Genomic DNA, 25193 nt, shown 5'->3' on the forward strand with positions numbered 1-25193 from the left:
CCTGTTACCAAAAAAAATGATTAGACACTCTGATCAACTTAAAAAAGTAAAGCATAGATTTTTAAAAACTGCTTAAATACACTTACTTTTTAGGAATCAAATGAAGGTGAACTACGCTGAACCTGGGTAAATCGTTTTTCTATGTTGTATTTTTTTTTCTCCACTTAAATGTTCTCAAATTAAAAGTTGGATTTCTCCATGTTTTGTGAAAGGTTGTGCTACTGCAGTAAAAGATTAAAATATTCTAATGTTTTTTACATGAGTTTATGCAGGGTGCCGCTACATGTGAAGCATGGCATATATTGCGTTTGTCATTTCAAACACAATCAGATTTAGAAAAAAATTAAAGAAAAGTTGAGAAAAAAGTTTCATAACCTTCACTGCTTTAGTTCTGGGGGGGGGGGGGGGGGGGGGGAATTATTTCTTCCATGATGTCCAGGTCTTAATAAGCTAAAATCAGAACTTCTGGAATACCTTCATGACTTTTGCATCCAGAAGAACAAAAGGAGACCGGTTGTGCTTTGTTGGTTGTCAAGCATGCAAATCCACCTGTCATGTACGGCCCCGTCATGCAAAACCCAGAGGTGGGATGCACTTAAACAGGACATATGGCGAGGAAAAGGAAAACCAAACATTTCAATAGCGCAGGAAATTAAAGCACTGCTGCGTAATACCATCGGGTAAGGCCAGAGGGCGAGGGATCCAAAAGAAGTGAGTAAGGCCTCCAGATCATTCCGGCAAGATCTTCATATTTTCAGTGTCGATGAAAGTGTCCGGTTTGTGGTTTGGGTGAAGAAGGGAGACGCTTAAGGTCACATTTACACGCCGCCCCTTCTTCTTTTTTTTATGAGTCTTTTCCCTCCGTTTTCCTCCTTCGTTCTAGTTCATGAGCGCCATGGCGCTCTCCGGTTGGCCGTCAATGATCTCGGAGAAAAACTCCAGAGCCAGACGCACGTGGATGGGCACGAACACGTACGAGGTGTAGACCACCATGGCAATGGCGGAGAAGAGGACAGAGTTAAAGATGGACTTCTCCCACGGCTCCAGGACGTAGATGCCGGTGATGAGCAGGTACTGGTAGTACAGCCAGGCCAGGTACTCCCGCATGTTTTTGAAGCTCATCCTGCCAGCTGGGGAGTGGGCAAACAGAGGTGGGGTTTAAACAAGCGAAGGGAAACGGAAAGTGAAGTGGTTTGAATGGGATTTTACAGTTGGAACTGTAACATAAGTTCTGACTGTAAATAATGTTAAAGAGAAGTTAAAGTATTGCAGCAGCACTTTTCACAAAACAACATATTTAAATTTCCATCCTACCACAAATAAATGGGAGTACAACACTCCACAATGTTACAAAAGGAAATACATGTTAAAATTACATGAGCTATGTAGAATGTGCTGTGTGCATTTGAGTGCATCCAAATACAAACGCAATGTGAAATACGGGCTGGCCTGAGTTTCAGTTTTCTTGAGACAAAATAATTTTTGGTTTACCTTGTGACTTTAGTTTTGTGAATAAAGATTATTTTAAGATTCCTCTAACACAAAGTTGACCAAAGAAATAAGTCAACTTTATTACCACTTCAGCTGTTTGAGTGGTAACTTTTAAGTGATTTAAATTTATTTATTTTCTAATCACATTTATTTAGGCTTTAAAAGAACAGCAACTGTAACAACAACTATTAGTTGTGCGATAGGTGAGAGTTATAGTTTAATTTGTTTATTACCCACCAATCACTTGGTAATAAAATCACTACACGAGTGGTGATTTGACTACACCAATCACTACACAAGTCTGCGATGGTGTCAGAGACTTGCATAGCAGAGTAAATAAATGGAAATCAATCAATAGATCAATAAATTATAGTTTTCCATTGAAAGTTATCGGCATATTCACAATGAATCTGACCCCTCCTTCACGACACTAATAACTGTAAGATTTCCAGAAATAAATTCTGCGATTAAAATCAATATATCTGTTGTCTTAATACAAAAATCATGAAATCTAAGAATCTTAAAATGCACAACAATCAAAGCTCAGACAGTTCAAGGCAGATAAATACGGAGGCTGTGATGGGTTTGACTGGAAGTGGTGAGCAAATCAAATTCCCATCAGGACCCCATCCACTCTTGGACATAAATACCTCTAAAAAAAATAAACACAGCAGTGCCCTGAAATCAAGAAAGCCTTGCAAAACAAATTACAGGAAAAACACCAATGAAATCACGCTCACAGCTCCCACATGACCTGAAAGGTGTCATCACTTATCACCCACGCTTGGGTTTACCATTTCACAAGGGAAATATAAGCAGCGGCTGTGCAATTTTCCCCAGACGATCAGACGGCTGAACGTGTTTTTCTAACCTACATCTATAGCACTTTCTGCTCTGGGATCAAGTGCTCCATTTTACAAATATTGAAGGAAGATGTGTTTATTTAATTTTTCCCAATTAAAATTGTGCAGATGTGAGTGTAGCTCCTGTCACTGTGGAAAGGAGGGATGGGCCAACAGCTGAATGTGTGCCTACTTACATGTGTGTTTGTTTTTGTTTTTGTTTTGTTTTTTAGAGAAAATGGGGGGAAGGCTTTAATTACAAAGGAATTTGACAAAGGATTTGGCCAAATTCATAAATAAAGACTGCATAAACATGAGCCAGAGACAAAAAGAAAACACGGTTTGGACTTGTTTACATCTACTATTTTGATTGTTTGCAAAAAGGAAGATTGTGGGCAACATCCCAGACCGACGGCTGAGTTCAATAAAAGTACATCAGAAATGACAATTAATCTTTAGATTGAATATATATAAGAAGGGGTTTGTTACTCACCTCTGTCGGTGGGAACCCCCTGGTTGTCTCCTCTGCAACAGGACCAGCTGCAGCCCGCGTCCCCCCTGCTGCTCCGCTGCTTTCTGTATCGCCAGTCCACCCCTCTCTCTCTCATATGTATACATTCAGCCCTCATGCATGCTCTGGAAACGGCACCACACCCACGGCTCGTGTTTACACTAACCCTTCACCTGGCTCGCGGGTCATGCAGGTGGAGCGACGGAGGAGGCGGACCGGTTGACGCATAGGCCGGTCAGTGTGCGCTAAGAGGAAGCGGCTGGTGCATCAGAGGGCGCAGAAGGGAGCCGATGTATTCCGGGCTGCGGTTGTCTTTTTTCTTTTTTTGCGTCATGCATGATGCCCTGCTATGTGCGGCGTTCCTAAACTTTTCTCCAATCCATGCCGCATCCTTGGCGCTGCCGTCCCGCCATCCTGCAGCCAGAAGCTGCGCCGCAGTCTCTCTCCCCCCTCCTCCTGACGCAGCGAGCAGCAGCAGCGGCGGAACGGAAAAACAAGCTGCTGCACACTCACAGCAACCGGGTTGGTCATTATTAAAGATCCCCAAATCTGAAACATTTAATGGTATAACGACACCTGATTCATTGTAAAATCTGAAATTAACTGCAAGGACATCTAAGTACTCAATTTAAAAAGTATTTGTAACAGAGAAATTAAATCTTACCGAAAAGTGTGTGTGTGGCTCCTCATAACAGACACATTGCATTTAACCAGTTTGAATTTTGCTTCTCCTGACTCTTCTGCTCACTCTGAATTTAGAATACGTCACAAACATCTTTAAAAGCAGAATTTCTTCACACTGTAATGTATTATGTAATGGCTGTGTTGTAGCTTACAGAGTCAAAGAAAGGCTGCTGACTGGAGGTTTTCAGCGGGCGGGTAGTGATGTCTGTCAAAAGGAGAATAAACACTTGAGATCATTACAAAAGGAGCTGGCTGTACACAGATAGCCATATCTAAGAATACGTGGAAAGTTTAGTGCAGGGGTCTCAAACTCCAGTCCTCGAGGGCTGCAGTCCCACAACTTTTAGATGTGCCTCTGCTGCACCACACCTGAACAGGATAATTAGGTCATTAAGGCTCTGGAGAACTGATCTACACAAGCAGGAGGTAATTAAACCATTTCATTCCAGTGTTTTGTACCTGTTACACATGTAAAAACTGTAGGACAGCGGCCCTCGAGGACTGGAGTTTGAGACCCCTGGTTTAGTGGATGTAAAGTCATCAAGTGCGTATATCCAGGATATAGGTAACAAAACTTTCTTCTTCAGCTCCATCAGTTTTTACCTTTGCTAACGAGGAAAAAGACTGGACTGAATCTCATTGGTCTAAAAACTTATTTTCAGGACTTGTTATTCATCTTATTGGATAATTAAGACCTGAAAAAAGAGTGGAATGCCACAAAATCCAAATTACTTGAGGCCCAGTGTGAAGTTTCTGCAGCAATATAAAGATTTTCAGAGCTAAACCTTGCAGCCTTTATGACCAATGACGAAATAAATACACTAGTCTAGAAAATCTGAATAACCTGACATCCTTGTTTGCTTTCTGGAAGCTTCTTTTTCCACTTCAAAGCAGGACAACCTGTTTCATTTTGGGGAAGGGATCGAACAGATGTAGGAAATCGTATCTCCTTAATTGTAGGTTTGCTGAGCAGCTCAGTTGTGACGCTGCATTATTGATGTGTAAACACCCAGCAGCGCTGATAAGGGGCACCAGTTATGCATGGATACATTTTATTTTATTTGTTTTGTTGGGGTATAAATGGAAACTGAATCTGTCCGAACAGATTTCAGGTTAAGATTAGAGGTAAAACGACCCTGTGAGTACCGACCTGTTTTTAAATTGGTATTTAGAAAATTATGTACACAAGGAATCAGCAAAGATCACATTGTTTTTCTGTAACATCTTGAAACAGTTTAAAATGCAACGTACAAGAGTTAACGATGTGAAAGTATTCTGTGTAAACGCAAGAAAGGAAGAAAAAAACATAGTGATGGTGAAATACACACTCACATTGTGGATTCACTTCTATCACTTTCCCAAGTGGATCTGATTACCGAGCTCAGGTTTGGGAAAAACGAGACCGGCTCTCCTCGAGGTAAAATGTGACATGTGTCACAAAAGACCAAAACACGGCGACACAGACGCTCCTCTAGAGTGTAGACTACATGATTATATAAAGGAAAACAACAAATCTGGTGGTAAAAAAAACAAAACAAACACAACTCCTGACTTTTCTTGCTTTAAAATTAAACAAAAAATATATATAAATAAAATCAGAACAATGAAAAACAATTCAACTGCTTTCACTTGCTAATAAACGCCACATGAAGTGCTTCAAAACGTCCCCTCAAGCTGGTTCCCATGTTAATCTGTTACAACCACAAACTTTCATATATTTTATTGTTTCATGTGAAAGAGCAACACAAAGTATCACACAGCTGTGGATGAAAGTGGATACGTAGTTTTAGGGATATGTAACAGTAACGTCAGTATCAGCCTATATGTGTCCTTTTTTTTTTAACATATCAAAATAGTTCCAATAAGTGAAACTGCGCCGATGTTAGCTACATATATTTATTTATACCTTGTTGACGTGTGTGTGGGTGTGTGTGTGTGTCATGAAGATCATGCCATCATGGGAGAAGAAGCGGAGGTGTTTGAGGAATATAGATACCTTGGAGTACATCTGGACAACAGACTGGACTGTTAGATCACTTCCTCTTTCTTCAACTTATGGAAGAAAAACTAACTTTCTGTTTTTCTTGCTAATAAAGACCACATGAAGTGCTACAAAAAAGCAAGGCCTAATTATGGGATTGTTGTGTCCAGGGTGGTATGCAGTGTTTGTTTTCGACTTCATTGAGTTTTCGACTTTATAGGGTTTCAGATGCAAGGGGAAAAAATTAAGTCCTGCTTCCATTTGACCAGAACACCCTCCTCCAAGCTAGCAGTGGCTTATTTACATGATGGTTCACCACAGCTTTGGTTTCCAAGCCTGGGAAGGTTTGCAGTCGTGCCATAGTCTATTTTTAGGGAATGGATAATTATTTCATGAGATGTTCAAGGTTGTTACACCAACAAAACCCCGCTTTAACCTTCTATACATCTTTCTCTCTGACTTGTCTGGTGTGTTTCTTGGTTACCACAATGTGGTTTGTTTTTCTGAGGCCTTCAGTATAAGAAGAAGTTCTGTGATCTTAACCTACTCAGAGCTCAATTTTTTAATTTCCAACTGAATATGACTGAATTTTATTTAAATGAGGTGGTAAACAAAGGCACATTGCAGTTTTTACAATATTATTTGTAGCAAGATGATTAAAACTTAGCATCTTCTTCTGCTTCAGCGCTACGCAGTGATTTGTGATGGTCTATTGCATAAAATCCCAACAGCCTACATGTAAGTTAGTGGTTGTGAGATGATTAAAAGTGGAAAGGTTCCAGGGGTATAAACACTTTGGCAAGGCAATGCAGCATTTAAATCCATTTTACTGCAGCTGAGGCAACAAAAGCAGCTTAGCTTCCAAATAAAACCAACGCGCATTATGCAAAAACACAAGAACGTTGTAATTTACTTTCCATGATTTGTGCAGTCGGCTTTTTCAGGGTTTATACAGGAATCCTAGACTTGAATTTTCTACCTCTTACTACCTATTTTTACTCCCGCTAGCTCTCAAAACACAAGTAGTTCTCCGTAAGATATAGGACTCCGGGACTGATGTACAGTAGTGTGTTGGTATTTTCCTGTCTCTGTTGATCAGGCAGCAAAGCCAGCTGTTCTCACACACTGGCAGAGGGCGCTCACTCTCCGGAAGGCTGAAAAGCTCATGAAAAGCTCCTCTCTTTGTGTTGTAGTATCGGCCTTCTTCTCTGCTGGCACCGAGAAGAGCAGCAAAAAAAACCGCTCCTTCGGGCCCCTGCTGTGCCAACCCGTCTCCTCAGGGTGGTGTTGCTGTGCTCCTTCAGCTGCAGGTCAGTGGGTATGTTGGTCCAGATGGTGTAGGGGGCATCAAGGTGCTGCTGTAACTTGGGGCAACTTTTAAAGATTAAGTCAATGATGAATAACTTGATACCTGCAGAAACACCTATGTTGAAGCCCAGCAGCTGGTAAGGTAACACGCACAAGCAGATAAAGGTCAACCACAGCCCATGTAGAACTTCTGAGTTAACTCTGGCCGGACCCACATGAACAGATTTTTTGTCTTCTCAAGGATGTCGGCCATGTCTCCAAAAAGATTCTGAGCTTTATGACCGACATTGAGAACCAACTGGAACTTCTCAGATACATTCAAGTTTTCTTTTGGAGGTTCCAATGACTCAGACACTTGAGGTATGATGCTCCACTGGATCCTCCAGCTTCTGGAAATTAAGATAATTCAGGGAAAGGCGGCGAATTGTGAGGAACAGGAAGATGGGGATGGTCCAGCCATGCCACGCTGCGTACATGTACACAGTGAAGACAATGGCAGTCATGTACACAGAGTACCAGCTGGATAAGGCAGACAGGTTCCTCATGAGGTTTGTCACAGGTCTGGAATCTTGTTTGAGGCGTCTCATGTTTTCAGTCAGCCTCCTGTTTTCACACTCAGGACTTGGACGCTTTTCAGTTTGTTTTCTTTGCACCCGGTCATGCACCACAAACAATATTTCCATTTTATAATCGCTGCGATATTGTAACCTCAAAACAACAAACTCTTCACGACCTGAAAGCTCTACTTCATTACTTGACAGTAATGAGAGTTCTTTTGCATACACAAGCTGATTTCAGGTGGGAAATGTAAATGTTCCTCTGAAGTGCCGACGGACACGTACGGCCAATAAACATAGATGATCTGGAGAGGTGGAGTGGCCACAGACAATGGTGCCATTGAAATCTAAATTATAAATCAAATTTATATCTCCAGCACCATCGGATTTCAAAGCACGTACTGAACGTTACTTACCTCAACATGCTTTCCACATGAAAGGTTTTGCATATTGGCCACAGTAGCCAAATGAAACCATTATGTGACCTACTGATTCACCTTACTGCAAGTGGAGATACATGTACATGAATGCATTGTCCCTATTTTTTTGTTTTGTTTTTTTGCCCAAAGCGCCCTCTGGTGGATATTTTAAGAAAAAGAAAAATATAAAGGTCACATTTATTTTGATAAAGTATATTTATCATTTGGATTTTAGATGGAGTATTTACAGGTACAGAGATCATTTAATTAATGTGAGGCTGAAAGGCTAGTTTCTCAGTAAAAGACTATTTGAGCCTCGGTGGGGTTACAAATCATTGCACCACAGTTCAAAAAACTCTTTACTGCCTCATCAGACATTCTCTGTCCTTAACATGCTGCGGGATGTGTGTAGTCGCTTTTTCCATCAGCAGATATGAATCTGACACATTCAATGTCAAGGCCAGGCAGAACCATGAAAGAGCTGGTCAGTCAGTCATCATGTCGGCACCTTCTCCTCCGGTAGCGTCCGCCAGGCTGAGCTCTTCCATCATCTCCATTAGGGAGATGCGCGGCGCTCCGTCATCGTCGGTGTCGCTCTCTACTGGGATCTTTGAGGCATCTGTCGTAGGAAGGAAAAATCGCTCATTTTTAAATAAAATCTAAGTCGTAAAATGAGTGATTTTACAAAAAATGAAGCAGCAGACATCAATTACTGAGCTGCAATCTGACAAAAGTGACATTAAATAGTACTTTACATTCACATGTTGTATGGTAAACTAATTTTAACTATATTGTATTATTATTAAGACTGTATTTAATTACTCAAATAGATTTTTTTTTAATTTGAACCAAATTACAGTTAATATGATCAAATATAAATGGGATCCATTTGTCTTGGTGTGACATTTTTTTTTTGCTGAACTGAAGCCACATTAGGCTCACCTCTGTAGATGTTGACATTTTTCCTCAATGCCTCATCTTCCTCCAGGTCCTCCAGGAAGTCCTGGTATTGTCTAAAGGGAGAAAAGGAAAAAACAAAATCGTGGTAAATAACCTTGCGCACACAAGAAAATCAACATTAACAGGATATTTAGCACGTTTTTGAACTACCCATCAACAAATTAGTCACCTTTTAGCTATCCAAAGTATTTAGATTAGAGCATTAGATTAAATGAAAAATAAATCTGCAGATGAAAGTAATCTAAAAATAGCTCAGAAGCAAACAGTCAACAGGCTACCAGCTACGAACATCCTGCTGTGAATCTCAAATAAATTCACCAATTAAAAAAAAAGGTGAATTTTATAAAGCTGCAGGACACAACAGAGAGGAAGAACTGTGATCCCACCTTTCGTCGTCGGTGTCCATGCCTTCCCGGTCTCTGGCCATCTCCTGCAGCTTCCAGTTCCTGCGCTTCACTCTCCTGCTGCGGTCATAACTCTTCTTGATCAGCACCTTTTACAGTCCAAAAGAAAAGTATTTGAATACAGACAATAACATGAGAACAGGATCCTCTGACATCGACAGATTTAGAGGCAGTGTTTTCTTTTGCCACAAGGTGGCAGTGTTTGGAAGAAAAAACAAAAACAAAAAAAGACCCTAAATATCTGGGATTTTAGGGAGTCTTAGATAAAACCTACCACATCAGGAAGATGGTGTGGGTTCATTTTGTTCAGGTACTCATCGTTGATGTTGGAATTGGCAAAATCGTACCTGCAGAAAAATGTTAAAGCTTGTGTCAGACTCAGAAATTAGGTCACCCAGACTCGATTCAGTGCTTCCACTGTGAATCAAGCAAATTTGGGACAAAAAAGTTGCCATCCTTGGCAGATTCTTTATGTGGGAAGAGATCAGAAGTGGAAAAAAAAGAGAAACGATGGTATGTAGCAATTACAATTTGGCCCAAATGCACACATCAGATCTCGCCAGCCATCTTGTGACTTGACACCGATCCCACACACTCACCCCATCACCAGGTCTCCGATGTTAAGCAGATGGCCCAGGAATGTACGGCAGTGATACTGCTGACTCGAATCCATCTCCGAGGTTTTCTGCACCCACACCTCAGCCAGTGTGTGCTGCGACATAAATGTACAGGTTTAATTCATTGGAAGTCAACAACTTTTATTTTCTCACTGTAGGGAGTTTCTGCAGGAATGGCTTTTAAAGCATTCCTGGATTAACGCATTCCTGGATTTGCAGGATTTACGACTGCTGCTACAATGTCTAGAATATCTGAAAAAGTCTTTAGAACATTTGCTTCTACTGAGGATCTTTGTAAAGAGAGAAGTTTTCTGAAGCAGCAGCCTAATGCTCCTCCTCTCTAAATCGAGCTAAAGTTGACAATTCAGCTTGTAACAGGATTCTTAAATCTTTAATGGCTGTTGGTGTGTGGACTAAATGTACAGTGAGGCGTTTAATGCCCTTTAGAACATTGCTCCCCTCAAGCACTTTGTAATACATTCCTTGGTTGAGTGACTTACATCACACTGACCTCACAGACAGCTGCAGCAGACAACACAGTCTCTCTATTCAGGGTTTCTGCAGGTTTCACCAACTAGTATTTAAGTCCAATTTTTCATGTTTAAAATCCACTAAACCTCCGACTTCAGAGTTCATGTCACACCAAGACACAGAATGCAATGAAAATGTCTGTGTGAGACAAAAAAAAAACTCACAAAACACTACATAGGAAATTAAATAATCCACAATAAACTGTAAGAAAAGTGATTAACGTATTTAACGCTGACTTACTTTTTTTTTTTTTTAACAAAATTAAGATGACCTTAAGGGCTTAATTTTAAATACATGAATTTAAGCTCTCTTAAGGATTATTGTTCTTTCAATGAAAACTTGTGAGAAAACAACATTTCTCTTGGCTCTTTTGGAAAACATCAATGAAAGCGCAGCATTCAGACAGAGGAAAGAAGATGGGAACCCAACTCCAATCACTCCTGTGAGGTTCTGTCATCTTGGCTCCAGTCCCGCATACAGGTTCAGCGATAATGTAATGGTCTGCTATCGATTTTCCTTCCAAGAGAAGAGCAATGTTCCCCTGCATTGCAAACTGTTCTGCACCAACACACCCCACCCAGAGCCTCACCTTGTTGGACCTCGTGCCAGCTCCAGCGCCCAGCTTCTGGTCTCTGATGACGTCGGCGTCCATTACGATGAACTCCTCCAGTTGCCGGGGGCTACAGAGACTGTTGAAGGGGTTACGCCAGTATGTGTTCCCATCAACTTCTGCAACTGGTGAGACGAGGGTAGACGATATGAGTTTTTTCTTCAAACTACTCCTTTTCATTCACAATTAGTGTGTATGTCATCATGTGACATGCTAATTTTAAATTGTAAAACAATGAAGTAAACAAATAATAAATAGGAAGTCATTCCTATTGACTCAACCAGAATTAATATATTTAACTAAAAAACAAACATAAAACCTAATCTAGGCTGAATGCTCACTTATAGCACATTTGTTTTTCTAGTCATTCCTGAGGATGTGAACACTTTACAGAGTGTGATTTCCATGTTTAACGTTTTTCCATTTGTCTATTCTTTTAAATAAATTCCACAGAATTTTCTCATTTCTCTATGACAAATAAGCTGCTCAAGCAAAAAAAAAAAAAGAAAAACAAGTTAATTAGTGTCCGACTCTGAATCTGCTCCACAGACCCAAGGCTGTGGAGCAGATTCAGTCGGCTCAGAAACGTTGCACCACAGCAAACCCGCCGCTCTTTGAAGTGCAATTAAAAACATGTGTGCCGTGGCAGGATGTCAGAGGTTTGCTCACATAAAAAATAGCTGCACCAACCATGGAGGCACATCCTCACGCCGCTTAAATTTGTCAGGAATTTGAAGAAAAACATGGAATTAAAATGGCTCAAACATGAGTGCACAGTGCTAAAAGTGGCTTGTTAGACGACTTTCTGTGTCTTTAATGTTGCTGCGAATGAAGGCAAATGAGTCAGATGAACCAGAAGTCGAGAAGATGCACACAAATACTTACTGTTACCTGTGGCAACTGTTCTCAGACTGTTTGCACAGCTGAAACTGAACAACTGCACAAAATAAATGAATACATGTGTGATTTTAAAAAAATGACTTGTTATATTCAGTGGAAAATTTGTAGCACATTTCAGCTTTTAATCTTTTTAAGAAGGTGTCAAAATAGTAAATTCCTTGGCCTAAAAGAGTAAAAGTGAAAAATTATCCTAAAAAAAATGTGTTGAAAGTCTCCCAGGATTGAGGCAGTAGTGCTGAATCAAACAGAAAATGAGGAAATAAAAGGATTAACTTCTACTTATCAGATATTTACTATCAAAGTAACGATAAATAAATTTTTTATTGCTGCAATCATAGCTTTCTTAGTCTGTATATACATCAACAAACAACATGTCTCTTTATGTAGTTGTGTTTTTAATCAAACCCAGACGTCTTAAACTTATGTTTCCGTTTAACATTAATGTTTGTAACATGGACCTCAAAGAAATCAAGAAATTGGTCGCTGAATATGAACTTCTGACCACAGCATCTCTAGTATTAACTAAACTCAAATTCATCAAAAGGAAAATAAAAAGAAAGTCATTCTTGCACTGGATACAGCAGGAAACAGGAAACGTTTTCATTTTCTATTAAGCAGAAACAGAAAAACAACGAAAGTAGATTTTTCAGTATCTAAACTGACGATTGCAGGTTTGAGTCAATGAAGAGAAATATTAGCTGCTTGTTGCATCACAGAGCAGCAAGGTAGTCAGAACATTCAGAACCATCAAAACAAGTGAACGATAACTTGCATTTAATTTCACATCTCTAATAGCACAGACTCCTTAGTACTTAATTAATGTAGAGGTAATAAAAGCCAAATACTTTGCTGAGCTTCCACAAAGTAGGTGAGAGCAGATGACTCAACTCTTCATTTGTTTAGTAAAACACCAGTTAGTGCAGTGGTTCCCAAAGATTTTCTGGATTGGATTACAATAAAATCCCCCCCCCCCAAAAAAAAATCAACTGGGCACACACATCGTTCAACCAGACATAAACCTTTACACATATTTTGTTTTCAAACGCCACTGAAGTTTATTTCACACTTCAGGTTGCAACAAAACAAACTATAAACCATCTTTACAGTGAAACACTTTTGTGTAACTGTTGTTTTTTTTTTTCATTCATCTATACTGCTTCCTGTGCCCCCCTGCAATGGCACTGCACCCCCGCCCCCAGGGGGCGCGCGCCCACACTTTGGGAACCACTGAGTGAGAGTAACTGTGTGAAACTGAAACAGAAATGTTCTTTGATAAATGAGGCCTGGTGTGTTGGAGCCAAAGTATTCAAACACTGGAGCAGATTTGGGTGCAGAGATGATTGTGGAATGAGTTCCAGTTGTGATTTAAGAAACGCACACAGGCCAAAACCTGTGCACAAAATCTGCAGACTGCAAACATCAGTCACTTACATACTGTACCCCTATGAATTTACCAACTCAGTGCCAGGGGAATTTGTCACATTTGGATGAAAGAAGGAGGATAGAAAACATCTCACTTGGATTTTAAAGGAGATCTATGTGAAAAGGACTGCCTACCCATTTAATTCTCTGCCATAGGCACATTTGATGCTAAATCAGATACTAAGAAGTAGTCAAGATGGCTGTCACTTTATCGTCATTTTAGTCAGTTAAGAGGACTGCTACACTACAAAAACACCACATCTTACCAAGTATTTTTGGTCTAGAAAAATACTAGTTCCTTTGTCAGAGTATTTCACTTATAAGACGTTTTTCCAAAGTTATAATTGAAATAATCTGCCAATGGAACTAATACTTTTCCATCAATATTAAGGCATTAAAGACTTTAAATAAGTTCCTACATATTGCTGAAAAATTACTTGTAAGTTAGTTTTGTCTCATTTCAAGTGTACTGAGATCTTTGCGCTAGAAACTAGATTTTGTGTTTTTGCAGTCTAGGCAGAAACTGCCACCTAGTTGAGTCACAAATTTAATGTAAACTAATTAGTACATCCACAGGAGTGCCTACATTTAACTCAAATGTTGTGAATTAACCTAACAGAAGCGTAGAAAGCTACGGCCTCTTCACCTGGACTTTACCAAACTGCTTACTGGCACAGCAGTCATAGTTGGTGTTAAAACTCACTCTGCAGGGTCCGGGGGTCGATGAGGTGGATGGTGCTGGTGACTCGGATGCACACACAGATCTGACCCATGTTCCCCAGGCTCTGCGCCAGCCGTGGTGGGAGACAAACCACGTTGTCCTGACAACCACACAAACAGAACAAGGTGGGATCAAACCAAGTCTTTCAGGTAGTGAGTCATTGAAAATAAAATAACCTGATAACCAAACATTTAGTTTCAGTTTTTAAATCAATTCAGGCTTTATTTTCCACATGTTTTATTTTATTTTATTTTTTTGAGCAACTGTTTTAATAAACATTTCTGACCGGGTTTGGGTTTCTAGCAACATGTGAGAATACTTTAACTTTTAGCTTTTATTTCTAATGTATTTATGAGAGATGTGTTTAGCTAATGGCTAATTTGCTTCTTGATTGAGCAATCAATCAGAAAATCTAAAAACTGATTTTTTTTTTGTTCAAATCCATGAAAAGTAGGCATGGTTGATATGGATTTTGAATTTTATGGCATTATAGTAATAATAATAAAATTATGGTAAAAAAAGATTCTCATTTAAAACACGCTCCTTTGGGACACACTTAGAGTGTAATCTGTATCACTAAACTGCATACAGAAACTCCATTTAATCATATATTTGTTAATTTGCTGATATTTATTGATGCTCTGGTGGAACAGAGAGTAAAAATAAAATTTTTGTTAATACTGCCAATCTTGTTTTTTTTCCCCCATTTTAACATAATTTGAAATTCATTGACATGACAATAGTTCAAAATTCTTATCGAGATAAGAAGCTGTTCACAATAAACTATATGATAAATGGCCACCTCTAGTGAAAAGTATCAACAATGTTGAAAAGACAAAAGAACTATTCATTGCAGAAGTGGTCACTTAAAGTAAAAGAATCAAAGTTTGATATTTTCAGTATCAGCTTCACTTATTGACTAGAAATTTGTTTTTGGCTCAAAGTTTAAACCCAGAAACTAGAAATAAACAAATCTCTGATTGGTGCATCTCCAAAACTAACAGTAAAGCTAAAAAGAAAGCAACTCCAGTCTGTTCATTCATATATTTACATCCAATCTAAAATGAAAAGCCAGAAATATAGCAATAGATCTGTAGCATACCTTGCAGACGGGAACAATTTCCATGGAGAAGGTGCTTTTATAGTTGTATGTGTTTGAATGAATGTCATGAGAGATGAGGCGCTGGGATGCTTTGGACCTGGAAGAAACATGTGGGAAATAATGGGTTTCAAGTTCTACAGAAATTACTTTTACAAGTTAGATACTCAAACACTAAATTAGCCTACTTTTATAAAAATGTTGATGTACAGAAACTATTGATTTAAGCAAGTAATAATTCCAGCCAGTGTTTTCTTCTTATAACCAATTTTACATTTTATCATCTTATAAATCAGTTTACGACAATTCCTGAGCGTAATCTCATCACTGAAGGTTTCCTTCTCCTTCTGAGCCCAGAGAGAAGCAATGCTCACCTGCAGGGTACGGTGCACTGCAAGAAGTCCACCATCTTCTGTGCGTGCTGCTTGGAGCCATAGTAGAAATCAATGCCCTCTGCGAGAGAAGACCAACACCATCAAACAAGCTCCACCGGCAAATTAATCACAGGTGCTTCACCGGCCATCACTGCTGCGGGGCACGTATGCATGCAAGCACGCACACACACAGACGCACACACGCGGGAAAGCTGAGGAAAATATGGCAGCCAGATGTTTTAACCTTCATAAAGCTTTCAAGTCCTGCCACGACACAGACATGATTTAGATTACACTTTAGAGCCAAATTCCACTTTTTCATCCTGTCCAAGAGTGCAAAAAAAAAAAAAGCTGCTGCTGCTGCTGAGCTGTCACAGCGTGTGCATGCCTGGAGTAGCTCTTAGCATATCTGAAAAGGGCGAGAAGCGAGCTTGCATTGCTAGAAGCTGGTTTGAAGTGCCGGCTCTGATTGCAGCGCTCTGATTAGCTGCACAACGCGTGCCGCCATGAGGCCCTCCTGAGGCCAGCTGTGGCAAGCGATTGGCGCCAGCGATAGGCATGCGCGGCTTGCGCTCTGGTACAGGAAGCGCTAATTAACACCTGACATATCGTCATGCTCCGCGCCAACTCGCAGGCAAGTTCCCCACTGTTCAGTCCAAGTTTGGATTAAAGGCCCAGATGAGAACACTAACCACTCCTTCAGGGGAGTAAAATCTGAAAACATGAGAACAAAAAAAAAAACAAAACAAAACACACAACACAAACCTACCATGAATTTCTTTGATGTTTAAGGCATTCTGGTGGAGTTTATGCTTCAGGATCAGCTGCTCCAAGTAGTAGAAAGTCTTTTTATGGACAGTCTAAAAGAAAAGACAAATTCATGTGAATACAGTGAAACAATAAACACTATATCCATTTACAGCATGTTGAAACAAACCTCACAGATTATTTATCAAGTCGAAACAAAGCGTTCATATTTTTTATTTTGATTTCAAGCTCATTTTTATCTCTATTTTTTTTTTACATATTCTGGCATTTTTCATTTATTGCTTTAGCTTATATTTATTGTCTCCAAATGAGAACATATTCTGATTCAGCAGAATAAAAAAATGATGTTTTGTCAGCTTCCGAGGCAAACACCTTCCCATAGTCAGGTGTGTGTTGCATTGTGGGACGCTGTAAACAAACTAATAAAACAAAGGCAGCACATCCGTTCATACAGCTCTAATCAACTTCCAAGTTGTGTTCTCAAAATCTATTTGGTACATTTACCAAATAATTTTGTCTGAAATAGTTTCTGAAAAAGCACCAACAAGATGACATTCCTTGTGCTTTTGACTAGCTTGGAATAGCATTTGCTTCCAGTATTTGAATTTGGTTCTCAGTCCTCAGAAACATGTAAAAATACTGAACACTCTTTTGCGTGTTGTGTATTTTAATTTGCATTTAATTTCCTCTGTGTGGAAAGGAACCAAATTTTATTGATTCAGACCGAAGAATCGGAACTACAAGTGTGAAAAACGTGCTTAGGCTTGTCAGTACACGACTGTGTTCTATTACGCTAAAAACAGATTCATCGAATCATTTTGTTATCTTTAATGCCTTTATTTTCTGTTAAAAATTACAGAAAATATTAGTGTCAATGTTTTAATGTGGCATACGGCACATCAAAATGCCTGATCGAGGAGTTTCCACAGGAGGGGGGAAAAAAAAAAGAGGTCTAATTACCTTTTTGATTTTCAACTTCGATTGCATTAATTTCTGGATTCTCTGCCAATAACTCAAAAAAAAAACAAAATAATCGAAGAATCATTTTTAGCATTAGCAGCTCTAATGCTGGTAAAGAAAATGTTGCCAACTCATGAACCTGATTACAACGCAGCTCTGATTTTCAAAGAAATTACAAAAATTAGAGCTGCATTTGAAAAAATGGATCCTAAAATTAGGAGGAGGCCGGTGTTTGCTGCACAGCTCCTCAGTAGCTTACAATATATATCCAAAGGAAGACTTGTTGTATTTAATCTATTTTACTCTCTCCAAGAGAAACTCAAAGTGTCCATTTCGGGGTTTGACCTCTTTTCTCTGTATGTGCTGTGAATCGGAAACATGATCACAAGGTACCATATTTGTCTTTCATTTCTACACTGATGCCATCCAGATGTGCAATCTCACTCCCTCTGCTTTATTAGCAAGACGCCACAGATTGTGTAAAAAGTTCTCACATAAACAGACCTCATTAGTTTCTGAAATAATTTTCATATCAACAGAAATTTTCTCTACAGCTACCTGAAACCAGAGGCGTTCCAGCTGCTGTCAGACATCTTGTTTTTCACATGTCAATTTTATTTGTTGCTGCATGTTTTAATTTCTTTTTCATGCTGCTGATCGCTACTTTTTATTTGTTGCAGATTTTTTTAAATTTTTGTATACAAGTTATTTTTCAGCAATGAGAACTAAAATTGATTGTGTTTTCAGTGTGTGATGTGGCAAATGAACTATTTAGTTACAAATTAATGAAAAACACACCTTGTCCTAAATTCTGATTTCCCCCCCCCCTAACTAACGGAATACATTCTAAGTCTGGAAATTTAAGCTTTTTTTTGTTGTTTTACACCCAAATTTGTTTTTATACAGACTTGAAAGACAATTAAATTAAGATTCAAGAGTTTTCTAAACAACATAGGAATTTTATGAAACAAGTGAGATGGATAAGAAATCCTGCAACCAGAAGGAGACAAGAAACTTAGCGCCTCATCTAGACTACACGACTTTGTGTTTTTCACCAAATGGGATAGATTAGCCCTGCTAGGAGCAGGAAGTTTGTTTGCACTCATAAATATCTTAAATGCAGCTAACATGTTCCGTTACATGCGCCTCCCTGCAACCAAACACTTATTTTGCCTTTTCTATGCAAAAGCCTTGTATTTTCATAAGTACCTAATTAAAACAGTGAGAGATTAAAAGTCAACTAAAGGATCACAGGTAGATATTATGCAGTGTGTCAGTATATATGATTGTTTACATCAAAGTACATTTTCTGAACCCAGACTAATTCGGCAAATCTAACCCTAGGTTTTAACTAGAAAGCCTCATGCGTCAGGAGTTAAAATTATACAATAAATATCATCAGATCACCAGAAGAGCGACACAAACCTTCTGCCTCACTTGAACCACTGCCTTCCAGAAGTCCTTGGCCTCCACACGGTGGCAGTCGTCGCACATCTGGTACTGGATGACAAACTCCACCACGAACACCTGCTGCAGTATCGCCCCATTCATCACCTGCAGCGACAAAAACAGCCATTAGTCACTGCATATGCACCGGATGCATTAACGACACATACCGAGTACATTTAATTATTGAAACTCACTTGTTAACCAAGCAGTTTGAAAATTAAACCAGTGATTATTTTATGATTAGCTTCAAACTGGAGCCAAAAGCGAGGCTCACAATCAGCACAAAAGAGCTGGCACTGAGAGGTCCAGCAGCTCAAGTTCTGCCTAAAGGTCAAGTGGATGTGATAACAGCCACATGTAAAACCGGCTCCCCTCAAACAAATAGATCTGTTGCTCTGCTGTAATTAAGATATCAAATAGATTTATCTATAATTTAACACACACTATTAGCTAAAAGGCAGGGAAATCTATAAATTTGCACTCTACTGCTAATTACCATTTAAAAGAAACGAGCCACGATTCAGGTTTAATCTCTGCAAATGTCACCGTCCACACTTGTCCCGTCCTTTCTGTCCTCCTACCTCTTTCTGGATGGTCAGTTTCATCTTAATCCTCTTGGAGTGGGGCTCCGTCCACAGGAAGCCGGCATCGATAAGCCGCACCTGGAAAATTATGAAGGAGGAGGAAATGTCAAACTAAACTGGGCATCCATCGGCTCTAAAATTCAGACAGCGAAGGTAATCGGGAGTCAAGAATACCTCGTTGAACAAAAGCACTAATAGGGAGGCTGCAGATGCTAGCTTCTGCAGTAGTGCTAAGACAGTTTCCACTATGTATATCAATGCATCATAAGTTACATGGTCCACTTAACTTCTGAAAGCAACTGATTGCCTATGTTGTATTTGTATGGATCCAAGTGAAATGGTCTAAATACAAATGGCCACTTATACTGTATGTAAATGCATGACACACTGTTTAGATCATTATTTGTACAAAACTTTGAACACTAGTGGTTTTTTATATTAATAACATATCTGCAACCTTCATTTAAAAATAGCTATATACAATATACAAGAGTATGGTGAAAAAGACAACATGAATCCTATTAAACAATAGAATCAAACTAAATGATAGTATTGAAAAATACATCCAGATATTACCAGGAAACATTTTAAAGATTAATTTCACAACAAAATCACTCTATCATTTTTAAGAATACAATAGTTCCTTATTATTGCTGCACAGGGGAAAATCACAATAACAAAATACAACTTCATTGAATATAAAAATATCTATTAACAACTGTATATTAATGAAGTATATTAAAGCAGAAGAAATTAAAAAATTAAAACAAAGGCAAGTCTATTATGATCAAAAAGCCAAACTGAATTAATCATTTCCTTCCTCTTTACTATTATGCACAACTTTGTGATGCTTCATCACACAAATTATCAGTAAAATACATCAAAGTTTGAGGTTGTTAGGCAACTAAAAGTAAAATAGTTCAAGAGGTAGTTTTGCAAGGAAGTGCATCTATTAACAAAAAAGCAAACGCGCAAGATTATAAGTGTTAGAGCAAGCACTTTTGAAAGCACAGTCATTCACATGCTAAAAGCAATTCTGCATTGAAATCCCTTCTTTTATCATTTATAAGGCATTTCATTCTTAGCAACACAAGCCTCGGACTAAAACCGTGACTCTCTTGCACTTTAAGTCTTTTAAATTGTAGAAAGATAATAATCCGCCCTACCTTGGTCATTGAGCTCTTAAGTTTTTTCAGACAAAGAGCGAGAAGCTCCCTCGACTCCAGAGCGCACTGCATCCAGGTGGCGGGAGGCTGCAGGTACCTGATTTACAGGAAACAAGCGGGATTTCTAAATCATTACAGAAACAACGATTTGCTATCTTGTGCTGTAAAACGGACAGCTGCTTTGGGGTTCTGAACAAATGTAGAAAACGAACCGTTCACATTGCTTGCAGAAGTGAACCGTGACTTGCTTGGGGATTCCCTCGGAGATGTCGACCTGAGTGCGCAGGCAGGCCACGCACATGTTGGCAGGGTTGGGAGGAATGGGGACACCACAGGTACAGCACAGGCTGCGCAGGAGAAAACAAACTTTAAAAGAGCCGGAGACCTCCCGTTTCTGCCCCTCTGGTGACTTTGTAGTCATGTTTGTCATGATGCAAAATTCGTCCTGAAGGCACAATTTTGAGTTAATTTTACAGATTTTTTAAAATTCATTTTTAACACCTTAAAATTTTCTCCAGCCACACTACCTCACCAGATATTTAGCTTGGCTGTTAACCCAATATGTAGTGTCAACTTTATTTTGATTTCACAATTACTCTGATAGTTATACTTGTATTTATTTTTTTGCATTTTACTTTATATACAGCTTAATCTAATTTGTATGCTTACTCTGATCAGTGCTGCTTTTAAAAGTAGGTTATAAGATACAGTTGCATAGTTAACCACACATGCCGTTGTTGACATATATTTAGAACGTCTCCTATGCATCTCTTCTGAGATTTCCTGTTTGAAACGACATGTAAGTGTCAATAAAATAGTTTATTTCTTGAAAAAATTTATGTTTATTTCTAAAAGATAGAATAATGCATTTTAAGTTGTTTGGTTCACGTTTTAAGATTTGTGTTAAATGATTGTATTTTATTTCGTGTCAAATAATTTTTTGTCAAATGTTATCGCGAGATTTGTGTACGTGTGTGAGGCTGCGAGACTTAAATAACCATAGAAGAAGCAGAAGCCCGTGCCAGAGCTATGTGTAGCAGCCTCATGTCCTGTCGTCAAGGTATTTTGTAGTTATGTTTGTAATGTTTTGTGAATTTATTGGCTATGGTGTTTTAATTACTTAATATTTTGGTTTAGAGTGAACAACGACGAATCATTCGGTTAAAGACCTCCGAAGTGGCAGGCGGCCACAGGGTATCCATCCATCCATCCATCCATCTTCTTCCGCTTATCCGAGGTCGGGTCGCGGGGGTAGCAGCTTCAGAAGGGAGGCCCAGACTTCCCTCTCCCCAGCCACTTCTTCTAGCTCCTCCGGGGGAATCCCGAGGCGTTCCCAGGCCAGCCGAGAGACATAGTCCCTCCAGCGTGTCCTGGGTCTTCCCCGGGGCCTCCTCCCGGTGGGACGTGCCCGGAACACCTCACCAGGGAGGCGTCCAGGAGGCATCCTGACCAGATGCCCGAGCCACCTCAACTGGCTCCTCTCGATGTGAAGGAGCAGCGGCTCTACTCTGAGTCCCTCCCAGATGACTGAGCTTCTCACCCTATCTCTAAGGGAGAGCCCAGCCACCCTACGGAGAAAACTCATTTCGGCCGCTTGTATCCGCGATCTCGTTCTTTCGGTCATGACCCAAAGCTCATGACCATAGATGAGGGTGGGAACGTAGATCGACCAGTAAATCGAGAGCTTCGCTTTTTGGCTCAGCTCTCTCTTCACCACGACGGACCGGTACAGCGCCCGCTTGACAGCAGACGCTGCGCCAATCCGCCTGTCGATCTCCCGCTCCCTTCTTCCCCCATTCGTGAACAAGATCCCGAGATACTTAAACTCCTCCACTTGGGGCAGGACACCCCCCCACAGGGCCACAGGGTAACCTTTGTCAAAGCAGGTGTCACCTGTCTGTCTGTAAATGTATCTATGTCTAAAGCTTTGTCTTTTATTTCTGTAGTTTTCACGGCATTTAATAAAGAGCCCGTCTTAAGAAAGCCGTGGCAGAGTTGTCACTTTGGAGCTACACGACACATTGCACAGGGTGTAAAAGAGAAAAGAAGGTCCTGAAATAGACCCAGTAGTTACATTTCTCTTTAAATAAAAACAAGTAGGCCTCCCTGTAGCCAGCTGGGAAAGTCAAAGCTGGTAAAGTTTGATACCATATATGACTGTGTGTAAGCACGACGTAATGATTATTTTATTATCAATTCTGACAGGTTGAGTTTCATTAAACCAGCAGCATACAGAGTGAATACAGTATCCATTTGTGAAAATGTTCCTTCAGTGTTAAAACACAAAAAAATAAGAACTAAGAAATATTGTAATTGGCTCTTATAGTTCACAACACAACAAACAGAAAATCCTGACTTGAACACTAGAATGCTCAACTCAGGCTTGCAAGTGCAAAATAAATTATGTATTAATGGTAATGACCGTACACTTAGTTAATCATTGTAGTTTGGTCCCATTTCGTTCTGTGGATGAGAAATGGCGGTGTAGATTATGACCAGCAGCTCTTGTGGCGAGCTGAACTTTTTGTGTTTCTCTCTATTGTAGTTCTCCAGCAGAAGTAGCACAAGAAGTTTTTATGAGGGAAGTGACAGATTACTAATCGAAAATCCCTTTAAATTCCGATTTCGTGTTTAAAGTTTGAATAGAAATGTGTCCGTTACATTTAAATTAAATGGTTTGTTAGGTAATAATTGTGTCACCATTGATTTTTGTGAATAGCAATCATGAGAGAACAAAGGATGTTTGTCGTACCAAAATACATGTAACCAACTCAGAGGATGGATTCCACTTGTTTAACTCACATGTTCCCCTGACTGCTGGCAGCTGGAGCCTGCATGTACTCCATCTCTCAGGTCGACAAATCACAGAAGAACCTCCTGATTTCTATTGACAGAAACATGACAGACGCATTTGGTCAACTAAAGTTGACGCTTTCCTACAGACATTTAAGCTTTAATACACTACGATAGCTCATACCGTTTTAATAAACTGCTTTTTTTATAAGTATGTACAATCGAACATGTAAAATTTGCTGAGACTAAACACAATACCGATCACTTTAAACCTGCTAACACCGCTGATGTTCTGGGGTTTAGTAGCACACTTTTAGCATTGAAGGCTACCCTGCTCGGCTGCCGAGTAACTCTAAAGGAAAACAACTAAAGAATAAACTGAAACAAACGGGCAAACATTTTTTCTCCTCCCAAATGGTCTAACCGAGTGCTGACAAGAAACAACAATGTCTGAAACAACAATAAATCCCGACATACCCTCAGTAGGAGCACTCCACGTTTTCACAACCGAGGACCGACGTGGGAAGCGTCACAAAGGACCCCTAGAGACGCTTCTGCTGCCTTCGTTTTGCCTGAATAAATTTACTGCAAACATAAGCATTAAAGCGCCAATATGTCCAAGTGATGAAAAATAACGTTGTTAAATTCGTTAAAATACGTTCTTATTTTTATTTATTTATATGGCGGAATTTATATAATATATTAATATATTACATTTATGTCACAGATATAATTGAATTCATATCACAGAAAGTGATATAAATTATAGTTGAGAATTGTATATGTTTTCAGGCAAATAACAGGCTGTTTTACTCAATTATTGGCTAAAATTTAGTAATGAAAAATATTAATAAAAGTGAACGCTGTTGTTTTGTTGGACCTAGTTAGAATGGTAGCTAGAATGAGTCTGTAAACTCATGTCAGCATTCAACACTGTGCACGTCTCCAGTTACTAATGCTGTCATTTGTTATAATGAAACCACATCCAGTCGGTCCCCAACAATTCAAGGGTATTTGAATGCACCTGTCATACGCGCTTGCTTGGATGCCTTCAGGTACAGTCGGATTTATTTAGGAACTGGAAATTTGACCAATCCTGCTTGTTGGTTGCGAGAGAATATTTAAGTACCCATTACTGTGATCAAAGGTAATTCAGTACAGAAAGCATTTACAAAATAATGCTTGGGAATTAGTTTACTTCTCATTTGTTAACTTCTTTTTTTTATTATTATTTGTTTTTCGTTAGCACGTCATAATAAATTAAGCATCCACATATGACTGCATGCACCAGAACAAACCTTTTCTCCCTCTCCTCTCCTATCCTCTGTTCCCCGCACCAAATAACTGAGATTTATCTACTTGCTGACTTCTGTGCTACAAGCGTACGGTATTTTTTATGAAAGTTTGAGTGTGTTTATTCCAGAAAACAACTGTTTTTGCCTTTTATGTAGTCAGATATATCTGACCCATATCTAGCCCATACCTGGCTAAATTGCAAATATAACAAACATGACTAGTTTACATTTTATCACAATATTTAATGTTAATGTTTCCTTTTGTTTGCTCCTGTTTATCAGCGGACATTTTTCTAGCTGTTCTGTTTATATCTGTTTTAATTCCAGACATATGCAGGATCACAGTCCACGTTGGGAATTTATGTCAGATTTTTATTGTTTTACAAAAGATTGTGGAAATTTTATTTAATTTTATTGCAGAATCCAATAGCCTTTATCACCACACACCACACAACAAAATCAAATATTTAAGGGTCTCCAATTCCTTTGTTTCTGTTGGGATTTGATAGAACTTAAGTCATCAGACCCAAAATATAATGTGTCTAGTGAGCCAGTTTTTTCCTCAAGTAGTAGTTATTGCTTATATAATTCTGCTAAGAGCAAGTGTCCTTAACAAATACCTTTTTGTACAATTTTTGTGAAGGGTTTCAGTTTAGTTACTTGGTATTTGTTACAAACACAGGCAACCACTGCTAGAGGAAATTCCGGTCTGCACTTGAAGGCAGCACCGTGAATCAGAACAGCAGG

The 25193-nt window shown here is 39.3% G+C and overlaps 2 protein-coding genes and 1 pseudogene across 2 annotated transcripts; all 3 read right to left on the reverse strand.

The window, feature by feature from the left end:
* Nucleotides 1-412: 412 nt before the first annotated feature.
* Nucleotides 413-3584, reverse strand: sptssb (serine palmitoyltransferase small subunit B). The gene is made up of 3 exons (XM_005808011.2): nucleotides 3509-3584; nucleotides 2827-3393; nucleotides 413-1130 (listed from the first exon to the last, which is right to left on the reverse strand). The coding sequence occupies exons 2-3, from the start codon at nucleotides 2960-2962 to the stop codon at nucleotides 880-882; spliced, it is 387 nt and encodes a 128-aa protein (XP_005808068.2). The 5' UTR covers nucleotides 2963-3393; nucleotides 3509-3584; the 3' UTR covers nucleotides 413-879.
* Nucleotides 3585-6513: 2929 nt separating this feature from the next.
* LOC102219338 lies at nucleotides 6514-7500 on the reverse strand (annotated as a pseudogene).
* A 490-nt stretch (nucleotides 7501-7990) lies between these two features.
* Nucleotides 7991-23697, reverse strand: nmd3 (NMD3 ribosome export adaptor). The gene is made up of 16 exons (XM_005807997.3): nucleotides 23629-23697; nucleotides 23161-23242; nucleotides 20571-20705; nucleotides 20359-20455; nucleotides 19190-19270; nucleotides 18585-18713; nucleotides 16201-16291; nucleotides 15432-15510; nucleotides 15061-15157; nucleotides 13941-14058; nucleotides 10895-11040; nucleotides 9757-9869; nucleotides 9432-9504; nucleotides 9140-9246; nucleotides 8736-8806; nucleotides 7991-8412 (listed from the first exon to the last, which is right to left on the reverse strand). Exons 2-16 carry the CDS (start codon nucleotides 23202-23204, stop codon nucleotides 8279-8281), a joined length of 1515 nt encoding a protein of 504 aa, XP_005808054.1. The 5' UTR covers nucleotides 23205-23242; nucleotides 23629-23697; the 3' UTR covers nucleotides 7991-8278.
* Between the last annotated feature and the right edge of the window lie 1496 nt (nucleotides 23698-25193).

The sequence above is a fragment of the Xiphophorus maculatus genome, chromosome 18 (genome assembly GCF_002775205.1).
Source record: "Xiphophorus maculatus strain JP 163 A chromosome 18, X_maculatus-5.0-male, whole genome shotgun sequence".
Taxonomy (NCBI): Eukaryota; Metazoa; Chordata; class Actinopteri; order Cyprinodontiformes; family Poeciliidae; genus Xiphophorus; species Xiphophorus maculatus.

What these genes read in the sequence shown, in the direction of transcription:
- nmd3 (XM_005807997.3), bottom strand. Translation starts at nt 23,204, where the DNA reads ATGGAGTACATGCAGGCTCCAGCTGCCAGCAGTCAGGGGAACAT. An exon ending in TTAAGAGCTCAATGACCAAG is followed by an intron (nt 19,271 to 20,358) that starts GTAGGGCGGATT and finishes ATAATTTTCCAG; the next exon opens with GTGCGGCTTATCGATGCCGG. An exon ending in AACTGACCATCCAGAAAGAG is followed by an intron (nt 18,714 to 19,189) that starts GTAGGAGGACAG and finishes TTGTCGCTGCAG; the next exon opens with GTGATGAATGGGGCGATACT.
- sptssb (XM_005808011.2), bottom strand. Translation starts at nt 2,962, where the DNA reads ATGAGGGCTGAATGTATACATATGAGAGAGAGAGGGGTGGACTGGCGA. An exon ending in GGGGGTTCCCACCGACAGAG is followed by an intron (nt 1,131 to 2,826) that starts GTGAGTAACAAA and finishes CCCACTCCCCAG; the next exon opens with CTGGCAGGATGAGCTTCAAA.